The sequence below is a fragment of the Styela clava genome, chromosome 5 (assembly GCF_964204865.1).
Source record: "Styela clava chromosome 5, kaStyClav1.hap1.2, whole genome shotgun sequence".
In the NCBI taxonomy this organism is placed as follows: Eukaryota; Metazoa; Chordata; class Ascidiacea; order Stolidobranchia; family Styelidae; genus Styela; species Styela clava.
This window is the reverse complement of record NC_135254.1, coordinates 10,832,105-10,858,651: the sequence shown is the minus strand read 5'-3', so window position 1 is coordinate 10,858,651 and position 26,547 is coordinate 10,832,105. Positions and strand designations below refer to the sequence as shown.

General features: G+C 34.2%; 3 protein-coding genes across 4 annotated transcripts; all 3 read right to left on the bottom strand.

Annotated features, from left to right (window-relative positions):
* Positions 1–5,237: 5,237 nt before the first annotated feature.
* Positions 5,238–12,767, bottom strand: LOC120344945 (uncharacterized). The gene is made up of 7 exons (XM_039414289.2): positions 11,043–12,767; positions 10,537–10,755; positions 9,661–9,837; positions 8,938–9,180; positions 8,014–8,296; positions 7,894–7,940; positions 5,238–7,669 (listed from the first exon to the last, which is right to left on the bottom strand). The coding sequence occupies exons 1-7, from the start codon at positions 11,089–11,091 to the stop codon at positions 6,339–6,341; spliced, it is 2,349 nt and encodes a 782-aa protein (XP_039270223.2). The 5' UTR covers positions 11,092–12,767; the 3' UTR covers positions 5,238–6,338.
* Positions 12,768–12,922: 155 nt separating this feature from the next.
* LOC120344507 (uncharacterized) lies at positions 12,923–21,194 on the bottom strand. Of its 2 annotated transcripts, XM_078112945.1 has the most exons (13): positions 21,071–21,194; positions 20,824–20,997; positions 20,306–20,542; positions 19,457–19,587; positions 18,898–18,949; positions 17,952–18,125; positions 17,486–17,740; positions 17,076–17,203; positions 16,537–16,615; positions 15,814–16,425; positions 14,908–15,058; positions 14,707–14,804; positions 12,923–14,128 (listed from the first exon to the last, which is right to left on the bottom strand). In XM_078112945.1, exons 1-13 carry the CDS (start codon positions 21,132–21,134, stop codon positions 13,392–13,394), a joined length of 2,892 nt encoding a protein of 963 aa, XP_077969071.1. In that variant the 5' UTR covers positions 21,135–21,194; the 3' UTR covers positions 12,923–13,391. The 2 variants fall into 2 exon arrangements, with proteins under 2 accessions (XP_077969071.1, XP_077969070.1); XM_078112944.1 differs by having other exon boundaries at positions 15,814–16,615.
* Positions 21,195–23,294: 2,100 nt separating this feature from the next.
* Positions 23,295–26,547, bottom strand: LOC144423034 (uncharacterized). Its single transcript, XM_078113194.1, has 4 exons — positions 26,444–26,547; positions 24,892–25,003; positions 24,349–24,452; positions 23,295–24,238 (listed from the first exon to the last, which is right to left on the bottom strand). The coding sequence occupies exons 1-4, from the start codon at positions 26,456–26,458 to the stop codon at positions 23,978–23,980; spliced, it is 492 nt and encodes a 163-aa protein (XP_077969320.1). The 5' UTR covers positions 26,459–26,547; the 3' UTR covers positions 23,295–23,977.

The window sequence follows — 26,547 nt, the reverse complement described above, 5'->3', positions numbered from 1 at the left end:
CTGTAATACTGGGCAAAGGGTACTCCAGTAGTGTGTGTACTAGGTTGGGGTTAGGCCATAATTTTATTCCGATTTTCCCTAATTTAGTTCTATTACGAGGTCGGCGACTGACTGTGTTAGCCAAGTGAATATACCCCCTGCATATGGGTTTCAATCCCTTTACACAGCTTGATGTGAAGTAAACGAACAAACTTAGTTACCTCCATATTGGTACACACACTTCTTGCGCGCCGAGCAAATTGTTTCAAATAATTTTAAATAAGGGGAAAACATGTCATTTCCCGACTGAGAGCAACTATACGATTGTTTACCGAAATAGTGTGTTTACCAGCACGTATCAAGGCAAACACCCGTCAACCGGGGCAACACACAAGAAACTCGTTATATCGGCTTCTTGTGAAGATATATGTATATATTCTCAGTGATGAAATGCTTTCAGTCTTGATCGGACACTATTCTGATATTGTGACGTCACAAACATTCGTAATTTATTTCAAAATGAAATATAAAGCAAAATTTATTCATTTTTTAATCGGGCGGTTGAGGTCGATATAAATTCTCGAAAATGGACGTTATTGAAGAACTTACGACTAAAGTCGAGGAACGTCGGGCTTTGGTTTACGCGACAAATTTAGCCCTTACTGATCTCGTATGGGACGAAAGGGAGATAATGGGCCAAATCGGAGTCAAGAACGTAGTTTACGAAAAAAACATTTTCTCAAAAATTTCGTTCGACAAGTGGAATACATTTTCCGATGTAGAGGCAGTGTGGCAGGAAGGAGATGGTGCCATCGATTTATTCAGTTTCAAAGTAAACTGGCCGGAGGAAAGCGAGGTCGCTATTTTCGCACTCAGTGGTTTCCAGAATAGTTGCACAACATGGGATAACAACAATGGAAACAACTATACAATATCAAGATATATTATATCCACTCCCCCAACTACTTCTGATGTTAGCATTCTGCAAAAACCAGATGCTTTGTGTGAAAAAGATTCAACTTCGTCCACCTCGCCTTCAATAAAGGAAGTAATCAAAGACGAACCTGAAATAAATTGTCATAAAACATTCGATGATTGTTTACCAGTGAAAAACAATCAAATGTTGCAGTTACAAATAAAACAGGGTGGCGATTCGCGGTTGGAATCGTTTACCCAACATTTGGAAACCCCATGTCGAGAGAGTGGTGATATTCGAGATGCTGATAATGCTCAGGTTCAATTAGGAGAAGAGTCAGCATCATTGCCACAGACAACAGAACTACTGTCAATTCCTGAAATCATTTCCAATGATGCGATACCAACGTCTAATAATGAGCAAAAATTCACCGCTTTGCCAGAAGTTGCAGGAAGGAAAAAGAAAGGAGGATTTTTGCGACGATTTGCAAAAATCTTTTCTATGAAGAAGTTTAGGAAATCAAAACTATGATTTCCTACTGATCTTTATTTTCATTATTTAATTTTATTTTTATTCGATATTTAATAAAAATACAAAAATATTTCATCGTTTTATCATAAGAAATAGGGCACTCCGCCTATCTGAAGACATGTGGTCCAGTCGAGATCGGCCGGCTGTATTGTTTAACCCTCTTACTATTTTTGTATCAAGTTTGCATGTTTTTGTTATAAATATACATGAATACAAATTATACTAAACGTGAACGACACGCGAAAAGAATGCGTTTTTGGTATGACTGAATTCATACGTGGATCGTTGTTTCTGTCGATATTCATCCCAATGAAATTCCATATTTTATTTGTTCACTCTACTTCAAATCTCCGTGTGTGCTTCATTGACTACAATTATTGAAATTTAACACCTTTTGATTTGCCGTAATATTTTAGTTTGAGACCTGCTTACCTCAAATATTAAGATGTAGAAATAACAAAAAATATTAAATTCAAGCTTAATTAATAATTAGTAAAATAACCTACTGACTCCAAGCAAAAAATTCTCAAAAAATTCCCGTTTATGTAAATAACTGGTACGCCATTCTTGTAGGATACTGCTAATCGCAATGAATTTGGAAAAGAAAATCAAACGAAAACACTGCTAAAAATTCCCCCGTTTACTAAACATAATTCAGGCGAATACATTCCCCTATTTCGGATCAGTGGATGGAAGGGGCGCAAAGTAAAAGCAAATTATTATGCGGTCCATCATTCAAGCGGTATCTGGTGTAAGGCTTGGTAGTGCATTAGTTAAGTGAATTACGCAAAACGTTACAGGAGGTTTGCAAATAATACAGATTCGAAATACACAAATCACAATTTATTTTTACTAATCAGTTTTCATGATGGCCTAATAGTGGGACCTGTTCAAGATTTCGGATTTTAAAGGTAGAAAACCCCAGTTATAGTTGTAGTATATCACATGCCTTTCAAACCATGTTTGGAAAGATGTTGAAGAAGTTGAATAAACTATAATTCAAATTCGGAAAAAGATGAATTGTTTTTATTTCAACAAATTCGACAAGTTAGCCGTTCGTTCCTACACGTCAATTTTTATAACTGTTATCTACTTGAGAAAAACTGAAAACACTCTCTGAAGATATTGAGCGAATATATAACAAACTTTAGCTGTAATACTGGGCAAAGGGTACTCCCGTAGTGTGTGTACTAGGTTGGGGTTAGGCCATAATTTTATTCCGATTTACCTAATTTAGTTCTATTACGAGGTCGGGGACTGACTGTGTTAGCCAAGTGAATATACCCCCTGCAGATAGGTTTCAATCCCTTTACACAGCTTGATGTGAAGTAAACGAACAAAATTAGTTACCTCCATATTGGTGCACACACTCCTAGCGCGCCGAGCAAATTGTTTCAAATAAATTCAAATAAGGGGAAAACATGTCATTTCCCGACTGAGAGCAACTATACGATTGTTTACCGAAATAGTGTGTTTACCAGCTCGTATCAAGGCAAACACCCGTCAACCGGGGCAACACACAAGAAACTCGTTATATCGGCTTCTTGTGAAGATATATGTATATATTCTAGCTTGTATTGTGTTTGAAATTTATGGCAGTTTAGGAAATTGCACAGAAAGATTTTCATACCTGAAGTGACTATGTTATTCACCTGTCTAAAGAGGTTAGCTTAGTTAAATTATGTTGGGTGTTATGTATGTCACTATATTTCAAATGTATGTTTTTATGAGAGTTAAGTAGATGTTCTTTTTAGCTTTATATAACAGCAACGCATAATTTACGGGGTTTGAAATATTTTGTCGCGGGGTACTGGTTGGATGTTAGGTACTCCCCTAGTATATATGTGTACCAGGTTAGGGTCAGAGCATAATTTTATTCATGTTTTCCTTATTTTAGTTCTATTACGAGTTCGGTGATTGTCTGTGTTAGCCAAGTGAATATACCCCCTGTTCATAGGTTTCAGTCCCTTTACTCAACTCGATAGAATAAGGACGATCAAAATTAGTTACTTCCATATCAGTACATACTTTTCGTGTGCGCCGGATGTTATTGTAATACCACTAATTTCTTGCCAACAATCTGAATTGTCTAAAAAACTGTGACCGTTTTCAAGGAAAAATAGAGACAAGTATTTTCTGAATTGAGAAAAATAAAATTCCAAATCCATCATGGCTATCTAATTCCACTGATGCAAACAAGTCTTTCTTCAGAGACTTTTACAAGATCGTAAACGTTGTTACAGATTTTCTATCAGAATTTATTTACCTTAACATAGCATTGGCAACAGTATGATCTAATCCCAGCGCAATGATTCTTATAAAATTATGGTTAGACTTAGTTCCATGTGTTCATTGCAAATACAAATCGAATCCTTCCTTCGACAATGAAATATTTTGGATGAAGTATATTTTATATTCGTATGCAGTTGAAAGGTTTTCATTGAAATTAAATCCGTGTCCCATCGTTTTCATTACTGCAATCAAACTTAAATTAAGTTCTACCAAATGAACGAAAATGTTTATGACTACGCGAATCAAAATATTTCGAAGAAGGACGAAAATGACTCATCCATAAATTTTGAAGAGAGTGAATATTCAATTGCTACTGATGCGTCACCGATATATGACTATGCACAAGATGTTGATGACACAGAAGAAAAGGGTGCAACGCATAACCTACATGACCCCGCATCTGTTTCAAGACGATTCGATGTTGCGCAATTAGAGAATATATCAACGTACGAAGAAACAGATGAACCTATTTACGAAACAATTGACGAGGTATATACCCGACCTATTACTGCAACACACATTGCGGTAATGTATACATATACAGGAGACTTCAAATATTTTGACCCAATCAGGAAAATTTGGAGTAAACTCCCGAGCTTCAAAACTCTAAAACAAACAAGCCGAATGGCATTTATTCGAAGCGGTCTTTACGCAATAACGGACAGAGATTTGGTTTATTTACATAACGGATCTTGGATCAAAAAAGCGTCCATAGTTGGACTTCCAGACAGATGGCACATGGCTGTGGCATTTCAGAACAAAATTTATGTACTCGGAGAAAATCGCATTTTTTCATATAATCCAACCATCGACAAATGGTCTGAGAACCTACCTGGCACTGACCTCGAACCTAGAATCGCTGTCGCTGCGTCAAATGAGTTCATATATGCAATTGGGTGTGGTTCTGCAAGACGAGCCAGACGGTACGACCCAGCAACACAAAAATGGTCGGACATAGCAAAGATGAAAAGAATTAGAATGAGTGCAGCAGCTGCAGCTTTGTGTCATAAAGTTTACCTTTGCGGTGGTATCGTAAACGGTGGAATCGATAACGAGGTAGAGTTTTACAGCGCCAATACAAATGAATGGACTGAAATAGCAAGCATGTGTATTTCTCGTAATAGCTTCAGTGCCTGTATTGTTGAAAATAAGCTCTATGTAATCGGTGGTGATAGCTTTGGACCGAATACAATAGAGGTTTACAAAGAGGCAGAAAACAAATGGGAAATACTGGAAAACTTCAAGGAATCTGTACACGAAATCATAGCATGCAACTTCAATCCAAAGTATTGTAGTTAATTTTAACGTTTTTCTGTGAAACCTGTAAAACTGTTGAATTTAAGTATCAATTGTAAGTACAAAATACCGCTTCTTAGGTAATATAGGGCTGTATAGGTAATAATTCCTGTTTAAGAACTGCTAAAGTTTTATAGGGTACACCCTCTCAAGAATTTGAACGAAGGAAATTAATTCATAGACGAGCCACGCCTGTCGCTCGGTCTTCTGTCTTGCCAGGATATGACTGGGTTGCACAATTTAATGTGTAACCTGGTATAGCATCCTAAACCTAAGTAGGTAAATCGCGAAGTGTCATTATCCATCTCTTCACAGGCTTCTTGGAGGTCGCCATGATAACAACTGTTCATTGTTTGGAATTTGTTTTTCATTTGCGTTTCTCGTAACGTCGTGAGATAGACTACGTCGGAGTTCGTGACATCGGCTATTTATCGTCTTTCCACCCACTCTAAATATTAGAAAGCAAGCCATATGGAACGTGCCATCTGCTTTTCCATTGAATGTGATTCCTTCATAATATCACAAATGCACAACAAGTTTCCTGGTATTTTAATGCATATCAACAATTTTTTAAAATAAATGAAAATCTGAAAATTTTGGGGTTTTCAGGGAAATTAGGGTAAATAAGGTTCCGATGCAGAAAATGTGTTTAAAATGGCATCTCAAGTATTTGCAATTTGACTCTTGTAGCCTTCTACATTTTATGTCTTTAGTCATAAGATTTCATTTTTCATTTTGAAGTAAACACTTTGAAGTAAAGTATACTGTAAAGTATATACATTAATTTACATTATTTATCAACATAATATATATAATAAAATTGCAAAACTCTTAAATGCAACTATATAAATGTGTTATAGTGACTCATGACTACTGACTTATAAATATCTTTATCGAGTAATGCAATAAATATGGATATGCGTGAATAAAAATATGTTTTTATTTTTCATAAAAAAGTCTTCTCATGAATTAGAATGAAACAGCTGAATTTGGGGTGGCATAGCGGGTCCTACAGTATTTAGAGGAAATGCGAAAAAAATATTAAAATTAATGGTATTCCTGAGGCTTCAACCACCTTTGGAATGGAAATCTGAAATCAATCAGTCGTAATTTAGTTACGAATAAATGGTTTGTGGGTTTTTCACAACAGAGCATAATTTATATGTCCATTTCGTGTCCAAAATTAGCACGGGACAATATTGCATTCAAATAACTATTTTTGATTGTTACTTCACTAAACAAGATTCGACACCGGGATGCCATCAGCAATGCGCCAACAACAGACGGTCCACAGGCAATAATGTTACTTGAGTATTGTGGTCAATTAGACTTCTTTTGTCACTATAGCATATTCGTCACCTTTAGGACCAATAATTGTCCTTCGTTTCCTATTCTGTCTGCTGACTGCCGTGGTCTTATCAATCTCCTCATATACATCCTGATCGCCCGGATCAAAACTCAGTTTGACCGGTGTTTCCACTTTGGTGTAGTCATCTTCAAGAATCTCCTCTTTATCTAGAGATGGACCGAGTGCGGTCGAGACTACTTTGATTGTTGATTCACTTTGTATTTCAGCGTAAATTTCGTTTCGACTTTCTACAGGCGAATTGCTATCGTCTGATATTGGTATTGCAGGTAAAGGCATATTCTGTATGACTGATTTATTCTTATTTGAATCGTTGCTGAGATTTTCTTTATTGCTCAGCGATTCTTCGGTCTCCGTAGATTTTTCCTCGTATTCAATTGCACCATATGGCGTAATGTCATTATCGATTTCTATGTCTGTGTTTTCGGGTAAGATGGGCAGAGTACTGCCCTGCACTATTTTGCTACTATCGTTGGTCTTTATTCTCATTGAATTTTGTTTTGTCATGATAACTTCAGGCGGCAGCACATCAGCTTTACTAGGAGGTTCATTTTGAAAAGTTATCTCGCCATACGGCATCAATTCGTACTCATCAGTGGTCTTGTTTTCATCTCCACACTTCGGTATTGAAGGTAATGGTAACTGAATGATTTTTTCCACTTTCTGTATAGTTTTACCCTGCAAATCTTCTTGTAAATTCGATTTGTCCCCTTGAGCTGATTTTTCACGTGTTTCAATATTTTTGATGTCGCCTTTTTCCTTCAAAATATGCGATGACATTTGCTTATCCTTATTTGAATTATCCATTCTCAAATGTATTTTTGAACTTTGACTTGTGTTCGAATGTTTATTAACATTACTTGATTCGTTCGTTGTTCCCTTTGTCATGATTTCGTATAAGCATCCTTCTGTTGTTTCCTGGCCTACGCTTGTCAATTGCGTTTTGCCCAAAATCAGATTTTTTTCTTTTTCATCTTCTTCAAATCCACCAGACATAAACTCGTATGCTTCTGCTTCAGGACTGGTAATGGTATTGTCTGTTGGAGTTACATTTGTGGTTGGAAGCATGATATCGACGAATGAGCGATTGCTTTCAGAGCGAGATTTGATTTCTATTGAAGGAGACGTCATCAACACATATGTTGAATCTCTTACGGATATTTTTGTAGACGTGTCACGATCTTTTATATATTCTAGAGGCGTTGGCGAACTAGGATCTTTCTGTACTGGTTTTGTAGAACGGGGTTCTTCAATATTAATTTGATGTAACTCCACATAGTCATCCACATCTGCAAAAGTGTTAAATTACAACTTTGAAGTGTACGCTAAAATGCGAACCACAGAGTAAAAATATTTTTTAACAACGGTAGATGCGCGATTATTGCTGAATTCGATAATATTGTGACATTACATGTTGTATTCTTGTACTTGTTTTCTGGAGAAAATGGATATTGCCAAAAAGATTTTTATATGCTTCTCAAAGCTATTATATACCATATATTACGGTACTTACCAAGATTTGTTTTTTGTATTCTCTGCAGTAATTCATTCTTAGATTGCCTATAAAACATAATTCAAAATGTATATTGAATCTACGATAACGTTAACAAGCCCAACACCCGATTCAATGTACCTTTTTCGATAGCAATATCCAAGTACGGTTATCACAACTAGAAGCAACAGCGATATCCCGCCGACCACAAGACCAATTGTTGTAGTTTGAGAATTCGGTCTTTCTGTCCATAAAATAAGATCAGTCGATTCTTTTGTTGAAATTTGTTGAGTCCCGGACGTGGGTTCGAAGATTTCTGAAGTTGACGATTTTGTTGTGAGTTCCCCTTCCGTCGAAATATATTTTGAAGCTGTAGTTTTCAAAGCGCTTGTGAACGACTCCGTAGTAGGAATGACAGTCGTTTCTGAAATAGAAAATAAATATTATATTGTTATATTTGAGAAAAGTTTAAGTACAAAACTGTCGTTGCTCATGGCCAATCGTATTGTTCCCCATTTGCCTGGTATTCGAAAAAAGGTTGTGATCGTACCTACAATTATCACTGACAACATGCAAACTAGCAGTGGTCAGATGGTCAAACAAATGCCCAATAGAAGTTTTGATGAAAAATACGTGATTAGTAGAAAACGAAAAAAAATCAATTAGGTACTTTGACCAACTTCAAATTTTAATATAAAAATTCAAGCTTCACTGAAGAAAAGCACAAGAGGTTGAAAAAAGATTTCACCATGACGATGTATTCTTTTTAAATTTCAAAGGCGAAAGACAATTTTTGATTTTGGACTTGGGACAAATTTTAATTTTTGTTTACAATTACAATGTCATAATTGCATATTTTAACCTTAATTTATTTTTCTACAATTTATCTTTTGCGATGTGAATTTATGTCATATTTGATAAGCGTTCACATCCCTGTGAAAGATTTTATCAATGTTTATTTGGTACTTGTTTTACTTTTTAATATTTCCCAGTCTAAAAATTTCTCCAATGTATTTGTATTTGAAAAGATTATTATAATTTAATTCAAAATTTATGTTATTTTACCTAATATCCTTTGGCATATGAATCCGGTTGGTGCGAATTTTTCCACGCCACATTTGTAGTCTCTCCATCGGAGATTTTTCATAAATTCGTGAATCCAACCCATAATAACGCAATCTTCATTTTCATCCGTATTATTAGGTTCTCCAGAATGCCATGCCCCATACGATTCAGCCTCGTTATCAATCCACGCAAAGCTGTTATTGTTCACTCTTTTCAAACCAATGAAAAACCCATATGGCGTACCTGTGAAATGAATTGCTGTTTTTAATTTTTTATTTTGAATTTTACAGGTTTAAATAAATTCTTTGTTGCATCTTAAAAAAAATTAATTGTACTGTTATACAGTAATGAAATTGAGAAATTTATGCCTAAACAAACAATTGGATAATTGAAAATAAATATTACACATTTTTAGGTGAAATTTTGAAAAATAAATGACTTCTTAGACGCAGCTTTGCTCGTTTAAAGTAAGTTCAAGATAAAATAACATCCAATAATTTAGTAACTTCAAAATTAAACAAATCTATAATATATATATATATTTTCACAAAATGTTGTGTCGAAAACATTACTACCAATTTTCAATATTGGTTAAAAATTTAATTCAAATTTATAAAATTAAAATTAGCATTGAAATATGATGTCAGAAGGAGAAAAATTTTAAACGCCAAGGAAAGCATCAAGAAAAGTATACTCAGTCGATGTCATAGCTTATAAAAATACCTGAGTCTCGGATCACAAGACTTGCAATGAAACTCTGTGTTTCGCTTGTTTTAACAAGAGCAAGCGTTCCACCCTGTTGCCTGCAAAACTCTTTACTTTGGTCGAAATTCTTTATCTCTCTAGCTTTAGATACGTAATATTCGATATTATTTAGCCTCTGCCAACTCCCACGACGATCTATTCGGATGTAAAAACAAACAGAAAAAGGGTATAATGAAGAACATACACATAATTATATTTATTGAATGATATGACATAGGCTGTGTTAATCACTGAAAATGTGGCGTAGGTGACTCCATCTGGCCATATGCATTTTGTCAAAATAATCTAATTTTGGATGCAGTTTAGGGCATGTCAAAAAGACTAGTTTTCTAATTAAAGAAATGTTTTAAACTCAAACCAGCACAATATCATTAAAGCTAAAATGTCATCTTGTTTTTGTATTTTGTACAAAACCGAAATTGATAGTTCCTATGACGAGTTTTTGCACCAGTATCAATTATCCTACAACCCATCCTATTGGTATTTTGTGAAAATTTTATATAATTTATCACTCAAACAAAACCATTGGTACACTGCGGTTGTTTACAGTTTTAAAATGTATGAAAAAAATTAAAAATAAATCGGCTAAAATTTGAGACAAATATTTTAAATAGACTTTTTTTTAATCTTGCAACTTTGTTTAATAATTTCGTAAACTCTAAGACCTTTGGAAAAAGCAATTTTGGGGATGTAAATATTTATTTCTGAATAACGTTTTATTTTAACATTGTAATCATTTCCATCATCGATGTGATAATATTGAGTGTCAACTTTCTGGCTTTCTCCAGCGAAGAAAATATGCCTTGAAGAAAATTGTCCAAATATATTACGTACCTTGGGCAGAAGTAGTTTCATATAGACTCGTGCTTTGGGTTGCTTTTGTTGTTCGGGTTGATGCACTAGATGTCGATGCAGTTGAGAATATTTTGGCTACCGTAGTCTGGGATATGGTTTTATCAAACTCCTTATCATAAACAGTTGAGGCGATGTTATCATTGTTTACTGGTGACGTTGTCGATTCGTCCAACCCGAAACCAGATGAGCCCAGAACAGCTATTTAAAAAATAACAACAACTAAGTTTTAACATTTATCATACATACTTGATTCAATCGGAATATAAAACATGAAAGCCCTGCTACATTTTAATTCCCATTGGTTTATCACACCTTCGCTTCTTACAAACCATTTACAGGTAATCCACATATCTGGTGATATAATAAGACTCGAAATAAATATTTACAAATTTTTTGGTATCTTGATAAGGTAAATTTCTGATGCTGTCTAAATCTATATGCCGCAAACTTTTAAATTTTTATTTACAATATTGCAAAACTCTTACTTGTAAATTCCGTGACACATAAGATCCATGAGCAGAAGGAGAATCGCATTTTTACGTTTTCGTCAACATAAAAATTAAAATTTTAATTATAACTTAAAATCTAGTCTGATTTAAACCAATTAATCAAAAAATTTGCGGACGTGTATTCAACTCAAATCGTTTTATCCCACCTCCTATCATTCCTATCCAATCGTCTTAATCAATTCACAGACCCACAAATTATTGCATATTCGGTTACCTCCTTGTATTGCCAGGTTTTACAGATATAACTATAATCCACCACTGCGATTAATGAACACAATTTAAGTATGCAATATATTTATTAAGTTCCATGAAGTTTAGACATCCCACTCGCATACATTATTTGTGTTGACGTAGTTTTTATACATAGTTTCGACATCACCACGCTTTCCTGTTCTTGCTAATATACATGCATGCAGCTGTATACATAATGTTGTTTTGAGTCGATAAATTTATTACAAGACATTTACACAATGTGAATTATATGAAAAAAAGATGGTGAAACTTTTAGAGATCTTATAGTAAGTTTTTTATTGTTCACACTTGTTCTGGCATATGAAACGCCATAATAATCAATTGTATTGGTGGACATAAGCCCTCTTCGAAGCGTATCGTATGTTTTTCCACATAGGTTCCTTTTGGTTGAATTCAACTATATAAAATTGTACGATCGAACTTAGTTACCTTTTTGTCTATTCCATAAATTGTGGTTAAGCCTAACAGATCTTGTAACTTGACCCTGATTAGGTAGCAAAATTTTGGACAAACATTGCCTGTGACCTCCAAGTCAGGAAGTTTGGTTAAAACTTATATGAATTTACATTGAATAGCGCCTATTTATGTGGGCAGGTAAACTAGTATATTATTGGGGAAATGCGTTTAATATAATGCTTGATTCAAATAAAATCAAATTAGGGCCAAAAGTATACGCAATATCCTGCTTATGTTGCACATAATAATAGCAACAACAATATACAGGTATAAAAAATAGAAGTACATCTCAACATAGGATACTTGAGATGTAACTAATAAATATTAGTTAAAACACATTTTAAAAATTTCTCTATCCAAGTTTATTGCATGTATATATTTGAATAAAAGTGAACACAATTGTTAGCTATACCACTGAAATTAGGTGAAATTCAATTTTGCATATTTTATACCGTTATTACGAATTTTGATAGACGAAACGAAAAAGGCTATTTTGATAAAAAATAGCAATCGATTAAATAAAATTGATAGTATTTGTGCATAAATATATAGAGTATAGGATAAATATTTACATTACTAAATAAGGAAGTATCAGTACAGTTACAGAAACTATAATATTAGAGATTAATATAGGCAAACATGGCATGGAATTCTTATATCTTGGAATGAAACATCTTTATCATGTCAAATAAAGAGAATGGTATCCATAGTTGAAAAGTACGGATTCAACTTCATTCACGAAATATTATGGATCATTATCAAATTCTGTTGTCAATGTATAAATGTATATGTTATATATATAAAGTAGAACAGCGCAACACTTTCGAAAACTCGAAAACTAAAGAATAGTCAAAAAATGCAGGTAAAAATTACTAGAAAAAACTTTCAGATAACCGGTCAAATTGATACTGTTCCCAATACATGCTGATATCATGGCATCAAAAAAGATATAGTTTGGTGAAGATTTGAACAACGACAGCCTTTTGTCTGGAAACCGATCCGGGCCTGATGAGGGAATAGTTGACCATGTATACTTCCCAAATGCATCGAGTGAAAGCAACATGATACTTTATATTATTTTGAATAAAAAATCTTCTATACTGTGTGGTTGTTTCATTGCATGAGGATGTTAATTGTGACTTTCAGAAGTTTAGTTCACACCTTCAATGAAAATGACGCTCTGGTAAAGCAGTCTGAATTAGATTGTTTAAATTCATAATCAACTTACAAAGTCAGTTAAATTAAATTTAATGTGAATTTAAACGTATTGGTGATATGTTAACTTTTTTTGCCAGTTTTCATTTTTAAATTCCTCCTCAACGCCGGGGCAGAGTTGTTGAACATTTAATTTAAATAATTCAATCAATTCAAAACAAGCTTCAAAACTACAATTGTAAAGGTAATTGCGATCAGAAAACACATTTCAAAAAACAAAGCAGGAACAGTTCAGAAACAGCCCGATGTATAACACATTAGATGATCAACAATTACTTCTAGCAGCAACATGGCTCTAATTTAGGCATTAGTAGGTTTATCAATCAGTCTGAACCTGCTTTTTTTGCTGCTAATCTAGCAAACGCGTAATATCGATTGTAGTTTCGTTTAACTTCTCCATCCTTATTTACCCTTGTCAATCATTGCATATGGGTCGTCATTTAGTTCAATGTCAGCCCCTTCAGCACGTCCCTTGACATCGGAACTCTGATCTGTTTTGGGTTTATTGACCGTTGCATAAGTTACTTCAATGACGTTTGAAGAATCATCTTTTTTGGGTTTCTGTACAACAGCGTATGTCACTTTATTGTCGTGTTTGTCGTCTCCATCTGAAGGTGTTTTCTGTTTCACAGGGCCTTTTGATTTCGATTTCTCCACGGTAGCGTAAGTCGGACCAGACTCTTGGTTTTCATCAGAGGGGTTTTCTGATTTTGACATTTTTTTAGAATCCTCAACATTGGTTTTTTGAACCGTTGCATAAGCTACAGGGGAGTTCTCGTCAGGGTTAGCAGAAACATTAATTATTTCGCCTTTTTTTTGCTTATCAACAACAGCATATTGGGGTTCTGTTACATCCACCGCATCCGAAACATTTGAGGATTCGGTTAACTTTTTCGATTTTGTCTTGTTCACAGCAGTATACATTGCATTGTCGTTGCCTTCTGTGGTCACATCGTTTATCTGATTCTGATGGTTATCGACAACGGCGTAGGGTGAATCTTGCCCGTTTGACGAGTCAACTTGATCTTTGGGTAAGAGAGAATTATTGTCTGAATTTCCAGCAGGGTTCGAAAACGTCTGATAACGAAGAGTTTCCGTTTTTTCAGAATTGTCTCGACCTGATTCCACATCTTCGGGATCTGTAGCAGTAAAACATGTAAGTGATATTATATACCAATATGTAGCAGCAATTTTGAATCACTTGAAACGTTTTCATCTGGAGGAGATGAAAATTAGGTCCGAGCCATTCAAATTAACCGACTACAGATTTGAATACGGACTCATACCTTATTACCAACTTGAGTTAGTTATAATATAATCACCATAACTGGGTGTATCGTTTTTTAACATAAATAACTCATAATTATGTTCATAAGTAACAACAATTCTGAAATTTCTACGTAGAAAGATTTATTTAATATCGGTTGGGCTCGTTGCAATAAGTTGTGATTTTAGTGTAAAACTCAATCTTGTATTACGCTTCTATATATACTATTCTTATTTGCTATACATTCTCAGAATGAATATATTTCCATGAAATCACTGTTTTTCCTATAAGGCCTATAGTTTAGATAATCATACGGTGCATGTCGGAATTAGTATTTCCTCTTAATTGTCATACATTTAGCAGCATGTGGTGGACAGTAAAGTACGGTAATTCATCAACCCAGATACAATGCGTTGACGTAATACTTAAAATGAAGTTACATTAACTTACGCTCTGACATTATATCTCTCGGATTAAGTTGTTCTTCCATTTCTAACCCCTCATTGTAATTGCCACGCCCACCCTTGTTTATGGTTCCACTACCTCTTCTGAAAGCAAAACTTTAGATTATATGCATTCTCTGTGAAATGAGTGTACCTTCATATTTGGTATTCATTCACTATTCATAACAGATAATGTTGGATATACTACCTTTTTTTGAGTTGCTTTGAAAGTATAAAAACAACGATAAGCGCTAAAAGAAGAATCCCTCCGATAGTTCCCACGACTGGTCCAATGATTGATGTTTGTGAAGCGGGTGTAGATGGACGAAGAATACCAATCGTCGAAATGTCAGGAATTTCTGTGTGAGATAATATAGGAATTGATATCAGTACAATATACAAAATCAGAAATTTAATTAATAGATAATGTTCATTTAGACAAGCTTACACAATTTCGCGAGCTGAAATTTGATTTAAAATTTTTCCTAAGCTCCTATTTGGAAATTAATCGTCCGAAAATTATTAGACCGCTTCATCATGATTGTATGTTAACATTTAAACATTCTGATTGGCTTTTTCAATGATCGAATGTTGGCCGCGTTCTCGCGTGTATCTTAGTAAATGACTCAATTGTACAAAAGGCGAAACTAACCTATAAATTTATGATTTGTTATGCTAAACTATTGCTAATGCCGTTATAATTATCCCACGTTCCGTTTGTTGGTATTATTTGAGTTTGGTTTCTTTGCAGATTTTGCCAATATTAACTCTGATCAAATGTATTTTGTTGATTATTTGCAGCTAATAGTATAAGATCAAGCCCGTAAAATTATAAATCGCATTTTTTTTCCGCGATTCTCATCTGTAGCAAGTCACTTGAGTTAAAAGAAAGATATGAATGAAGTATTTCTAATTCTGCTATCGGAGTGTATAAATTGATTTTGCCCTCAAATGAATTATGACTTCCATGTTTGCGTTTTGTGACATTACATTTATATTGTGGCGACACGTTTACATTTTTACTCCAAATACGTTAATATGTAAATAATACGTAAAAAAAATATAATTTTGAAATATTCTCTGCTTTGAAATATATAATCTTTGTGAAATTTACTCGACGTTTCGTCTTCAGTTGTCGATTCAAAAGTAGCACTCTTTTGCGTCTTTGTTTGTTTTATTGTGGCCGTGCTTTTATGTTCCTTCGTCGTTGTGGTTGTAACACTAATTGAAGTTGCGTGTTGATTGCTGCTAGATTCTGGACTCGTAGTGACGGCAGTAGACGTGAAATCAGTTTTTGTGGGAGTGGAAATAGATTGAGTAATTCTTCCTGTCGTTGTTTCCATTACCGTTGTTGCCATAGACAAAATTGGCGATGTCACTTCGAAATTACTTCCTTGGCTAGTTTCGCTCGTTGATTGTATTATTGTACTTGTAGGGATAGTGGTGTTCAATAAGCTACTTGTTATTCCACCGCTATCAGAAGTTGTCATTTTATTTTCCATCGTCGTTTTACTCTCATTTGTCTGTACGAGGGACATGGGGGACGGCCCTGTAATCGTCGTGCTTTCTGTATTAACAACGTGGCTGTCCATCCCTGTGGTTGTCATTGGTTCGGGGAGATGAATAGTTGACTGGGTTAAATTTATGCCCATTTCTTCAGTGCTGTTAATTTTAGTTTCAAATGTGAATTGGAAGGTCACTGTCGTCATTTGGTCTTGTTCGGTTTCTGCGAGTAAAGAAGAAGTGCCTTGCAAGTTAGAGGTTGCATTTGTCACAACATTATTTTCATCTGTAGAACCAGTAGTCATGATAGTCATTACGTCGGTGGTTAACTTACCAGCAGTTGTAGTTAATGGTAATGTTGTTTCCGCAACAGTAGTCGTATAACAAGTTGGGTCTTTTGTACAATTTGCAGTCTGTTAAAAATATTGACACAAACTGAAAGAAAATTGAAATCGATCGGTTTTATTACAATTTCCAAACATGGTTTTTAAAAGCAAAAGTTATTATAACATACCCGGAAAGCATCAACATTTCATTTTATGTGCACATGTTATGATATACAATAGTATCACTCCGCTACCGCCAAAACGATTTGACCATGTCGTGGAAATAAGTTATATTATATCCGCTTCATTATTTCGAGATTCAAGATCAGCTTAAACATGCTAAAAAACTACATCGAATGAAGAATGCCATCACTTCATATCGTGGTTATTTAAGAATAAAAAAATATCATTTAATATAGCTGTGAATAAATTTGACATCGAGTTCAAGCTACACTGCAGTACAAAACTGAAGATATCAATGAATAACCACGACGGCGATAAAAAAAAAATAAAATGTACCTATATGGAATATTTAGCTACTTCATACCTCATTGTGGCTGCCAACGCACGCATCGGGCCCTGTTCGAGAAGAATCAATGCATGTGCGTTTTCTCATTTTGATTATGGTTGAGCAGTTACATTCACTCCAAGAAGACCAGGTTTGCCAGTATTTACCTAGATCAAAACAGTTCGTTTTTATTAATGCGATCAGCTAGATGGTAATTTAGAAATACGATGGGAGCGGTTCACAAAAGGGCCTAAATTTCCACGCAAGGTTTGCCATAACATTTTACCACATCACTTGATTTTAGTCAGCTTTATGTTTTTTATACCCCATAAAGCAATCTCCATTCAATTGAAACTTACCAAGTTTGTTCAATGGAATAAACGATTTTAGTGGTCAGAGGGGCAGTAACGTGACTTTCGAGACTTTCGACATTAACTAATTGCAATTACCAATAATTCTTTGACACACCAATCCTTTTTGTCCTGTTGCTCCTGTGATACAGTCTATCGTATGCCACAGGAGATTTGTGTCATAAGTTTTTTGTTTACCAATCGATACGCAAATTTGTGTGCTACTATCAGAATCATGATTGTTTGGTTCTCCTTCATCCCAAAGAGTGAATGACAAGTTTGTTCCATCGTTCCATTGAAACATCGACTTTGATTTGTCATAAACAAGTCCAATATAGAACGTGTATGGTTCTCCTGTAATAAAACATACCGTATTATTTTATACTGCTGCGACATGCGTGGATAAGCGTTTTATCGATGACAGAGCGGTTAAAGCGTACGAATTAATTGTTTTGGCATTGCAGATTACGCATCTCAGTTTCAAATATCATCTCACGTCACCCATGGGTGTAATAAATTTGCCATACAGTGCTAAAAACTAATACTGCACGTATAATGCACGTACCTGATCCATTAGAAATGAGTGTTTTAATAAATCCTTGGGTTATTTTATTCTTTATCAATGCTAATTCGCTTCCTTTATTTTTGCAAAATGTTTTCGAATATTCATAAGATCCTGAACTACCACCCGGTGAAACGTAATATTCATAACTTCCGTTAGGAAACCAGTTTCCTCGATCTGTTTCACAAATGAAATATCAAATAATTATACAATATCAGTATCTCGATAAATTCGCAATGAAAATGCACGATTGAGCGAGATAGCATCAATTATCGCAAGCACTTGCTTTAATTTAAGTACCAAAGTAAATAATAAAGAAAAACGTTGATATATTGACGCATTTAAAAGTTTCGATTGTAAGTCGTTTTAGCACCTTTCGATTAGAGTCAAGTCAAGTTTATTTTTTCCAACCAGTAAATTAACAACAATCGAACACAAAGTACGAGAAAATATTATTTACACAGATTTACTGGGAAAGAGTAGTCGCGGGGGACCAAAGCTGGTTATTGAGCAGCAACAGCAAAGGTTCAAATATGTAATTTAAATTTTTTTTTTAGAGCTTTGAATCTACTGTCGTTGACGCTGTCCTTCAACATTATCAGTAAACGACAACGGTAACCTACTTTACCGGTTACGCTTGGTACAGGTACCCTTACGGTTCCGTTACCAGTACAGAGTACCGTGTATCTGTATATACTCAGTCTATATTGCTTTTCAGCCAATAAAAAAAATATATATATTCGTGCCAAAGTTACAATAAAAAAAAAATTATACAGTTTCACTAGAGAAAGATAATTGATAGAAACTGGTTCATGACTCATGTGAAAGAGAATAACAGAGCCCATTGTTCATATCACTATCTCATTTTCGCAAGAACTGTACTATGTGGTCAGTTTGCTGGGAAATGAAAACATAACAACCTAATTCTAGAATAGGTTCTCATTCTCACCTAGTGGAATCAAAGGCATAGTTGCATTGCAGGAAACAGATGGCGCGCATATCTAAAAACAACGTTCATTTTGTTCAACCGTACATGTACGTGTTTTAATCAAATTAACTGTAACTCTGAAATTTATTACATGATCCAAAAAAATAGAAAAATGTAACAATGAAATCCAAATTGATGCGGCGCAGACTGGATTTGCAAGTTACATTTAAAATTAGAACTGTCATATGGACTTATTTTATTACATTAATCAATCTGTTTCAATTAATAGCTAAATACGACTAAACTGACTCAAATAAATTTACCTGTGTGGCAATGTCGTTGAGTTGAGTACAAAAATCAACCAAACAATAGCTATTTAACGTAAGCGTGTCTCAACGGTAAGCATAAAAAAATGTATTTCTATTTTTGAGTTAGTTTTGAAACGACACACTAATCGACATGTTAGAACTTTATAAAATCCTAAACTTTAATGTGATATTTATTAATACAACGAGGTAATGAGCAAGCATTTTGAACGGAATGACAATCATGATGAGTTATATATGTAAAACAAGTTTACTTCCGATTGTGTTGACGTATCATTACATGAGTATGGACCAATTCTTCCGCTGTCAACACAAGTTCGGTTACGCTGTCTCATTCCCGGGCATTCACAACTTCCCCAAGACTCCCATGATCCCCAATTCCAGCCTGCAGAAAAAAACAGAGAAAATATATTTTGTACAATTGAGTATTCTGAGAATTTTATATCAGTAAATTTAACTCAAGTTAATACAGTAGCAGCGATGGAAACAATAGCATAGCTGTACAAGGTATAATTAGTGATAAGATGACATTACTGAAAACTTAAAAACTTTCTCAGAATATTTTCTGCACTAATAGCTAAAAGTAGTTAGTTTTGTAAGAAACATTTTTAATGAAATTGAAATTGAACCGCTGACAGGTTTTTAGCAGTTTTGTTTCATATAAAACTGAAAATTCATCTGGCCGCAAATAAATGATATTGTGCAACTGCTTTCGCGAATAAACATATTTCATCCAGTTGAATTTAAAACATTGGACCCAGATAACTCAATTCTCAATTTTCTTAGGGGCATTTGCTCAAACTCGGGCGGTCGCAGAAATGTATAGTGTCCATGAAATCATACAGTATTTTGATGGTGCAATCACCACCAGCAAATACCTGTTAATGAGATGCTTTAATAACTTAAAATTAATGCTATAAACTATGGGGCAGTAAACCTTGGCATGATAAAAATAGATTAAATTGACGTCAATGGCATCAAAATATATAAATAGTTATTTGCAAAAAGATTATCATTTTTGTGTTTTACAAAGTTAAGACAGCGATTTGTTACATAAAACAGAAGTCTAGACAATATAAACAAAATAGAGAACAAAATTTTACCAATTAATCGCTGGCAGACAAACCCAATTGGTGCATTCGCAACGCATTCAACGTCATACCACAGTAGATCTGCATAATACGTGTGAAACCACCCCATAGAAACACACGGTTCAGGTTTCTCACTAGAAGGTTGACCCTTCTTCCAGTTGATGTAAGTTAGTTCTGAATTGTCATTCCATATGAAGGTATTGCTTGTGCCAACTTCCTTTAATCCAATATAAAATCCATAGGGTGTTCCTGTAGACAATAAAATGCCTTGTAGTAATAAAAAGTTTTGTCGTGTGTAATATTTGTTGCATGTATACATGGCTGATTATAGCTGTTGGACATAATTGAAAGCATGTGCAAATACATGAAGACTGACAAATTAGTAATATTAGTATTTCTAAATAAACGTATGAATGATTCTTGCGCAAATCCCAAAACACATGAACAAAATTTCTTATGACCATGATGATAAATAACCTTGAGAAAATTCATTCGGGGATTTGGGGTAAAACGTAAAATGTCCTATTTACCTGAGGTAGCTGTTACTTGATTTTGAATAAACGTTTGAATCTCGCTCGTTTTAATCAATGCCATCTTCCCATCATTATTTTTACAGAATGTTTCACCATCAGCATATGGTTTTATATCTTCATTTCCAGATACGTAGTATTGATAACTTCCAAATGCATTCCACTCACCTCTACCTGGTCGCAAAAATAAAGAGTTTATCAACAAGCACAAAATTAGAAGATGTGATGATATATAATATATACCAACCTGCGCTAACGACAGCAATCATCCAAGCAAATAATCCAATGTATATCAAAAGTTTCTCATTCATTTCCGCGGCTACTTATCTAACATTTCTAACTTTCCCAATAACATTCTAATTTGAATCCAAAAATCGAAATAAAACAAGTTAAAAAAAATAATACAAAACAGGGATAATGGATATTCTGGAACTGAACACATTGCCATCTCCTTTATCAGCAAATGGAGGATAACAATATTCAGAGAAGTTTTCGGGTAAACTAACATAAAAGTTGCCAATATACTGTGACTTAACGTCCTGACTGTGAATTCAGCTATGTTTTTATACATCTAAATACGCAATCACGGCACTTGTTATATATATATATTATTGAAAATAATGGAAATTTTGAATACTATATTTACCTCCCTCGTTCATAAATTGTCAAATGAGATATTTCTTTGCTCATGAGATCTAATTGAAGACAATCTAATAACATTTCCAATGTAAAACTCCAGTGACAGTGTAGTTGTTTGTACTACAAAACACTCAAGTTATCCCATTTGTATATAGCAATGAATATCTACAATGTAAGAATGTATATGCTAATCTACGCTAAACAGAATTCCCTCTGATCTGATGAATACTTGGTATTGCCGACATATATATATATGATTCATTTAGATATCTAAAATACTCGATATCACAAAAGGTCTAAAGAGCATTACTGCATTGACACATTAGCGTGTAGTATTGTTATCAAAATTTCCAACTAAGTAATTACTTCCTTCTTCCGTATGTGGTACGTAGGAGATACATTATTCGAAATGTTGAAAATTTGAAAGGAACGATATGATTAAATAAGTAAAATTGTGTTCACCTGTGCAGTCAACACAAACTATACTCCTATCAAATGAAGACCATCTAAACCAATTCTATATAATTTGAGTTTATCCTCGGCCCGGATTTGTCCGGCTTTGTTATGATGACTAAAGTCCAATTTGCAAAACCTATTACTCGAGTCTCATGATTACTTTTACTGTCTTACAGATAACGTCATAGGTTACTTCCTCCACACACACTGTCCAGTTCACTAGATTATACATAGAAAACCTTTATATTCCGAGCTTTCTACAACTTATTTTAGTAGGCCTACCTCATAATTAGTAGCTTTAAACATATATACCTTTGCATGGAACAGAATTCATTATTGCTAAACATATTGTGAAGTTGAAATGTGGCAACAATATTACCACAGCGAGAATATTTGTTTAATCATATTACAGACATTGTTCTATTTATAAGCGAGGCTATGAGAATTTTTATCTTCTAGGTCAAATTTCGCCAAGTACTCGTATTTAACGTCCGTCTATACAGAAGCAGGTAAAAGTTTTATTGAATTCATATATCAACACAAAGTTGCAATCATGAGGTGGATTTCCCAGAAGCCTCAAGCACCGGATGCAGGTGGTTATTGCGCACGATTACACCAACACGGAAATTTACCTGTCTTAATCATGTAAATTCAGCAGAATAAAGCCTATTAAACTTTGAGCAATGTGATTGCTAGTGTTATCGTTCAAGTAGTGAAACAACGATTTTTTACGACGTTCGCTTCGGAAACAAGGTTCTGTATTTGCAGCACCAGATGCACAATGCGTTATTATTACTTTTCAAGGCGAGATATCACCAATATAATGTAAACATTTTAAAGCTCTCTACTAATGGGAGCAGTTGCCTGTCCTATAGCCAGTTGCTGTTTTTCTATCGCATACTGAATTTGCAATTTAATTGTACAGTCATCAAATTTTAAAAAAGCCTCCAGTCATAATCCATATGAGGAGCAATTATCAATTATGCATGATACCTAAAAGTTGGATGCAGATGCTCAAATGTGTTCCAGGCTATCGGCATTTTCAGTCAGTAAGATTATGTATCGGCGATGGGCCGAACTGTTCCTTTTCGAAGTCTCTCGACTCATACCAACTGTTGCCCTCTTCTATGATTAATTAAGATTCGTCGCTTTTAACTCTAAATAATTTTGACACTCACACTGAGTACTTAAATTATTTTCTTAGTTAGCTGACTGTCCTTACGTTCGCGGATAAGTTATTCGACAGATTATAAAGTAAATAATATAGTCTTGTACTAAACATTAAAATAATGGTAATAGCAATTTCTTCAAGACTGTAAATACTAGCAATCAATACAATCAAAACTTATGACATTCAATTTTCTTTAAATTGACTAATATAATTGATAAATGTGTTCATAGTAAATATTCCCTTAAAATGAATCGAAGCAAATTTATCTCGAAAACGATTTCGAAAAATATTAAAAAAATCTACATATTTTCCATATAAATTTGAATACATGATTTCAATCTATTTACATTACATGGTGATATTCTATATGACAGAATCTGAATGGCCAAGAGAACATTTAGTTTAATTCACCTAAACTGAGTTTTATTGTATTGTCAAGCAATGTTGGCTTTCCTTGCCAGTATCAAATTCCCAAGTACAGCCTGAATAATTGAATGTATTATTCCTGGATAATTGGATGTATCATCGATTTGAATCAGGATTCCAATCAAGTTTGGAGCTGTAATCAGTTGGCATTATTTTTATGAAGTGTTATCCACAATTTTACCTCGAATAAGAAACCAGAAGTAGTCGATGATACATAAAGAACAGAGCTTGGCGGACAAGAATATTTCCGGTTCCGCATTCCTAACCAAGTTTATTACACTCTGAATGTGGTGGTGGCTATATCAGCATATAATAGATGGATTGTCCTAATATGTTTATTTGGTTTCCACCGATACACTGAATGAAAAAAACACGCACACATTTATAGATTTACATGTCGTTTAAATTGGTATGTGTAAAAATTTTTTTTTTTTTTAAAATGTCTGATATCCGGAATATAACTTAGACAAAGTCAAGAAACGTTAACTGCATAATAGTCTTTCCATTTGCATTGTGAAGAACTTTGGATATGGTTTTTATTTGATTGTTTGTTTTTGCCGATATTTGCTTAACAACGATTTCGTAGTTTCCTGAAATATACAAATTTGTCGTAGTGACGCAAGCAAACTTCGAAGATGTGTTTTCTTCGTGAATTTTTATTGTTGGTTCCTTTTTCATGAGTAATTGAACGCTTGTCTTCTTGATTTCTTTGGTCTTGAGATCCTATAAGTTAAATACATAAATGTGATATTTAGCATAAAATGGCAAGTTCTAGCGCACAGTAAAAGTGTTTAGACCAATGTAATGACTTTCATTCTATTTATAAAGGTAACCTGAATTTGAAGTCTGTATGAGAAGACCGACTTAAATGTAGTTGTTTCCCATTGAACTTCTAACGATGAAGTTGTGCAAGTGTAGCGAGACACTATGAAGGAAACTATAAACGAATGTAAATATTTTTTGTAAAAGAATTTTATATAATTCCCTCTTTAATTTGAACATTTCTGCAGTTATACCTTGTGGTGAATGTTAATTTCTATATTATATGCTATAAAATCTGTAGGAAATGAGTTATTATTAGCTCTGCGCATTGAACAAAATGCTTTTCGAAAACGAGAAAATGAATTTCAATCGTTGATTATGTTGTGGTAGCCTGCAAAAAGCCTCTCATCTTATAATCCACTGATTTAAACAAAAAAACATCAAGTATCATTTCAGCTTATGATGTCGAAATGTGGAACATTTAATTATTATAGTGTCTTGGCTCAATATCAGATTCGGGCGCAAAGAATATTTTGAAAACGTAGTTCGAAATTATATGCTACTAACATGTCGTAGCAGCCTCGATAAAAACTGACTATTAATATCAACATTACCTTGGATAGCACATATACCTTGCTTTAAAATGTCTACCGTAGTATTCAGCCTAGTAAAATTTGAAACTGTAATCACTCGTTCATTGTTATTGATCTGGCCATTTGCAATAATCTGTAAATGAAAGTTACTGTCAAAGTATATGAAATTTATTCGCCAGCGGAGTTTTACTTGTGGGTATTTTACGATTGTCCCAGTTTCGGTTTAAACATCCGATGTAGCCAAGCTATACAAGGTTAGGTCTTGTTCGTTACTAAAAAAATATTTTTGTTACCGTTTTATTTGATACTTCCTACTCATATGATCCCAATTCAACTATGTCGGTAAAAATGAACACAAAGACATAAATACAATTTGCTACAACCATGAATATTAAAATCGTAATGGAGACAATCATACCAGTGAATGCTAAATTAAAAGGGATGCCGGAGTCTTATTACATGCCAACACATAGTGATATACCGCAATTATACAACAAACACTCTCCTCATACGTGACCTTCAAGTTATTCATTCTCATTTATAACAACATCTATAATTTGTTTATTCCGCGAATTGATTTGGAGTTATGGGGCATTCCTATCATAACCTCATACTGGACAGCAGAGAAGTTTGGCACGTCCATGCCCTCAATCCTAGCGCTGTATATTCAAATATGTTCAAGCACAGGCAACACGTGATTGGTGGCAAAAGACGCGAAGCATAGCGTCAATATTCCTAAAGAAAAATTCATTGCAAACGAGAAAACACAGACAATCACTCATAAAGTGCAGTGTGTTATGCTAGCACTCCCGCAATCGTTTGCAAAGAGCACAAAATGCTCTAATATCAAACGATTGAAAGTAAATGCACTTAAAATTGATGTTGCTGGATGTTGCTGTAGAAGAATTTTTCGTAATTTAATTTCGATACTTTACAACTGGGGAAACCTCAGGAGTTTGGAATACAAGTAAATATGTTTTGACAATTAAACACAGAAAACCGCCAAAGCTGAGATGCTGAAGAGCCGCGCATCGTTCAAATGAACTGGCAGTTCCGCAGTACACTGTCGTTATAGATCTGTTATTTTGCATGTGTGGTAACGTTTTCCTGAACCTCCGGCCTCAAGTATCAGTGCAGATTCTGGGCGTCTACCGGCTTGTTTTATATGTAAATCGCGTGCATGTATTTATTGCATATGCATATTAGTTGAATTTATCGGTGAATCATGCAATGCTTATGATGAGTTCTAACTTATCTAATCACGGAATACAAATTAATGGCCAGAATTATAGACATTTTGTTAGAAAGAAATTATCATGCGAATATGGCTTATAGGTATTCTTGTTTTCATATATGTAAACAACATTTAAACAAGTACAGTACATTGTTACTTATTGATCTCAGTCAAAAAGAGTTTTATCCTGATAACTAATTTGGTTATATTTTCTCAGTCTTGTTGATGAACAATCTTTAATACACAGAAATATAATGATTAGACAAAAGGTAGAAAAGCTATAATATATTGAAACATAAAATTTCTCTTATTTCAATTTGTTACAACTTTTCAGATTACCTGTAATTCCTCCATTACATAACCTCCAGCACCAACTGCAAATATAGTAATCCCATTTGACCGAGCATATTTTGCTGACAAAAGCAAATCATTTCTGTCGGTAG

Excerpts from the sequence above, each read along its gene's own strand:
- LOC120344945 (XM_039414289.2), bottom strand. The coding sequence starts at position 11,091 with ATGCGATTCTCCTTCTGCTCATGGATCTTATGTGTCACGGAATTTACA. Across the intron at positions 9,181-9,660 it reads TCTTGTGATCCGAGACTCAG|GTACGCCATATGGGTTTTTC; the intron begins GTATTTTTATAA and ends TTCATTTCACAG. Across the intron at positions 8,297-8,937 it reads CATATGCCAAAGGATATTAG|AAACGACTGTCATTCCTACT; the intron begins GTAAAATAACAT and ends TTTCTATTTCAG.
- LOC120344507 (XM_078112944.1), bottom strand. The coding sequence starts at position 21,134 with ATGAATGAGAAACTTTTGATATACATTGGATTATTTGCTTGGATGATT. Across the intron at positions 18,126-18,897 it reads TATGCCTTTGATTCCACTAG|ATCGAGGAAACTGGTTTCCT; the intron begins GTGAGAATGAGA and ends TTTGTGAAACAG. Across the intron at positions 14,805-14,907 it reads TCAAAGCAACTCAAAAAAAG|AAGAGGTAGTGGAACCATAA; the intron begins GTAGTATATCCA and ends TTTTGCTTTCAG.
- LOC144423034 (XM_078113194.1), bottom strand. Across the intron at positions 24,453-24,891 it reads AGGTATATGTGCTATCCAAG|TTTCCTTCATAGTGTCTCGC; the intron begins GTAATGTTGATA and ends ATTCGTTTATAG. Across the intron at positions 24,239-24,348 it reads CATACAGACTTCAAATTCAG|GATCTCAAGACCAAAGAAAT; the intron begins GTTACCTTTATA and ends TTTAACTTATAG.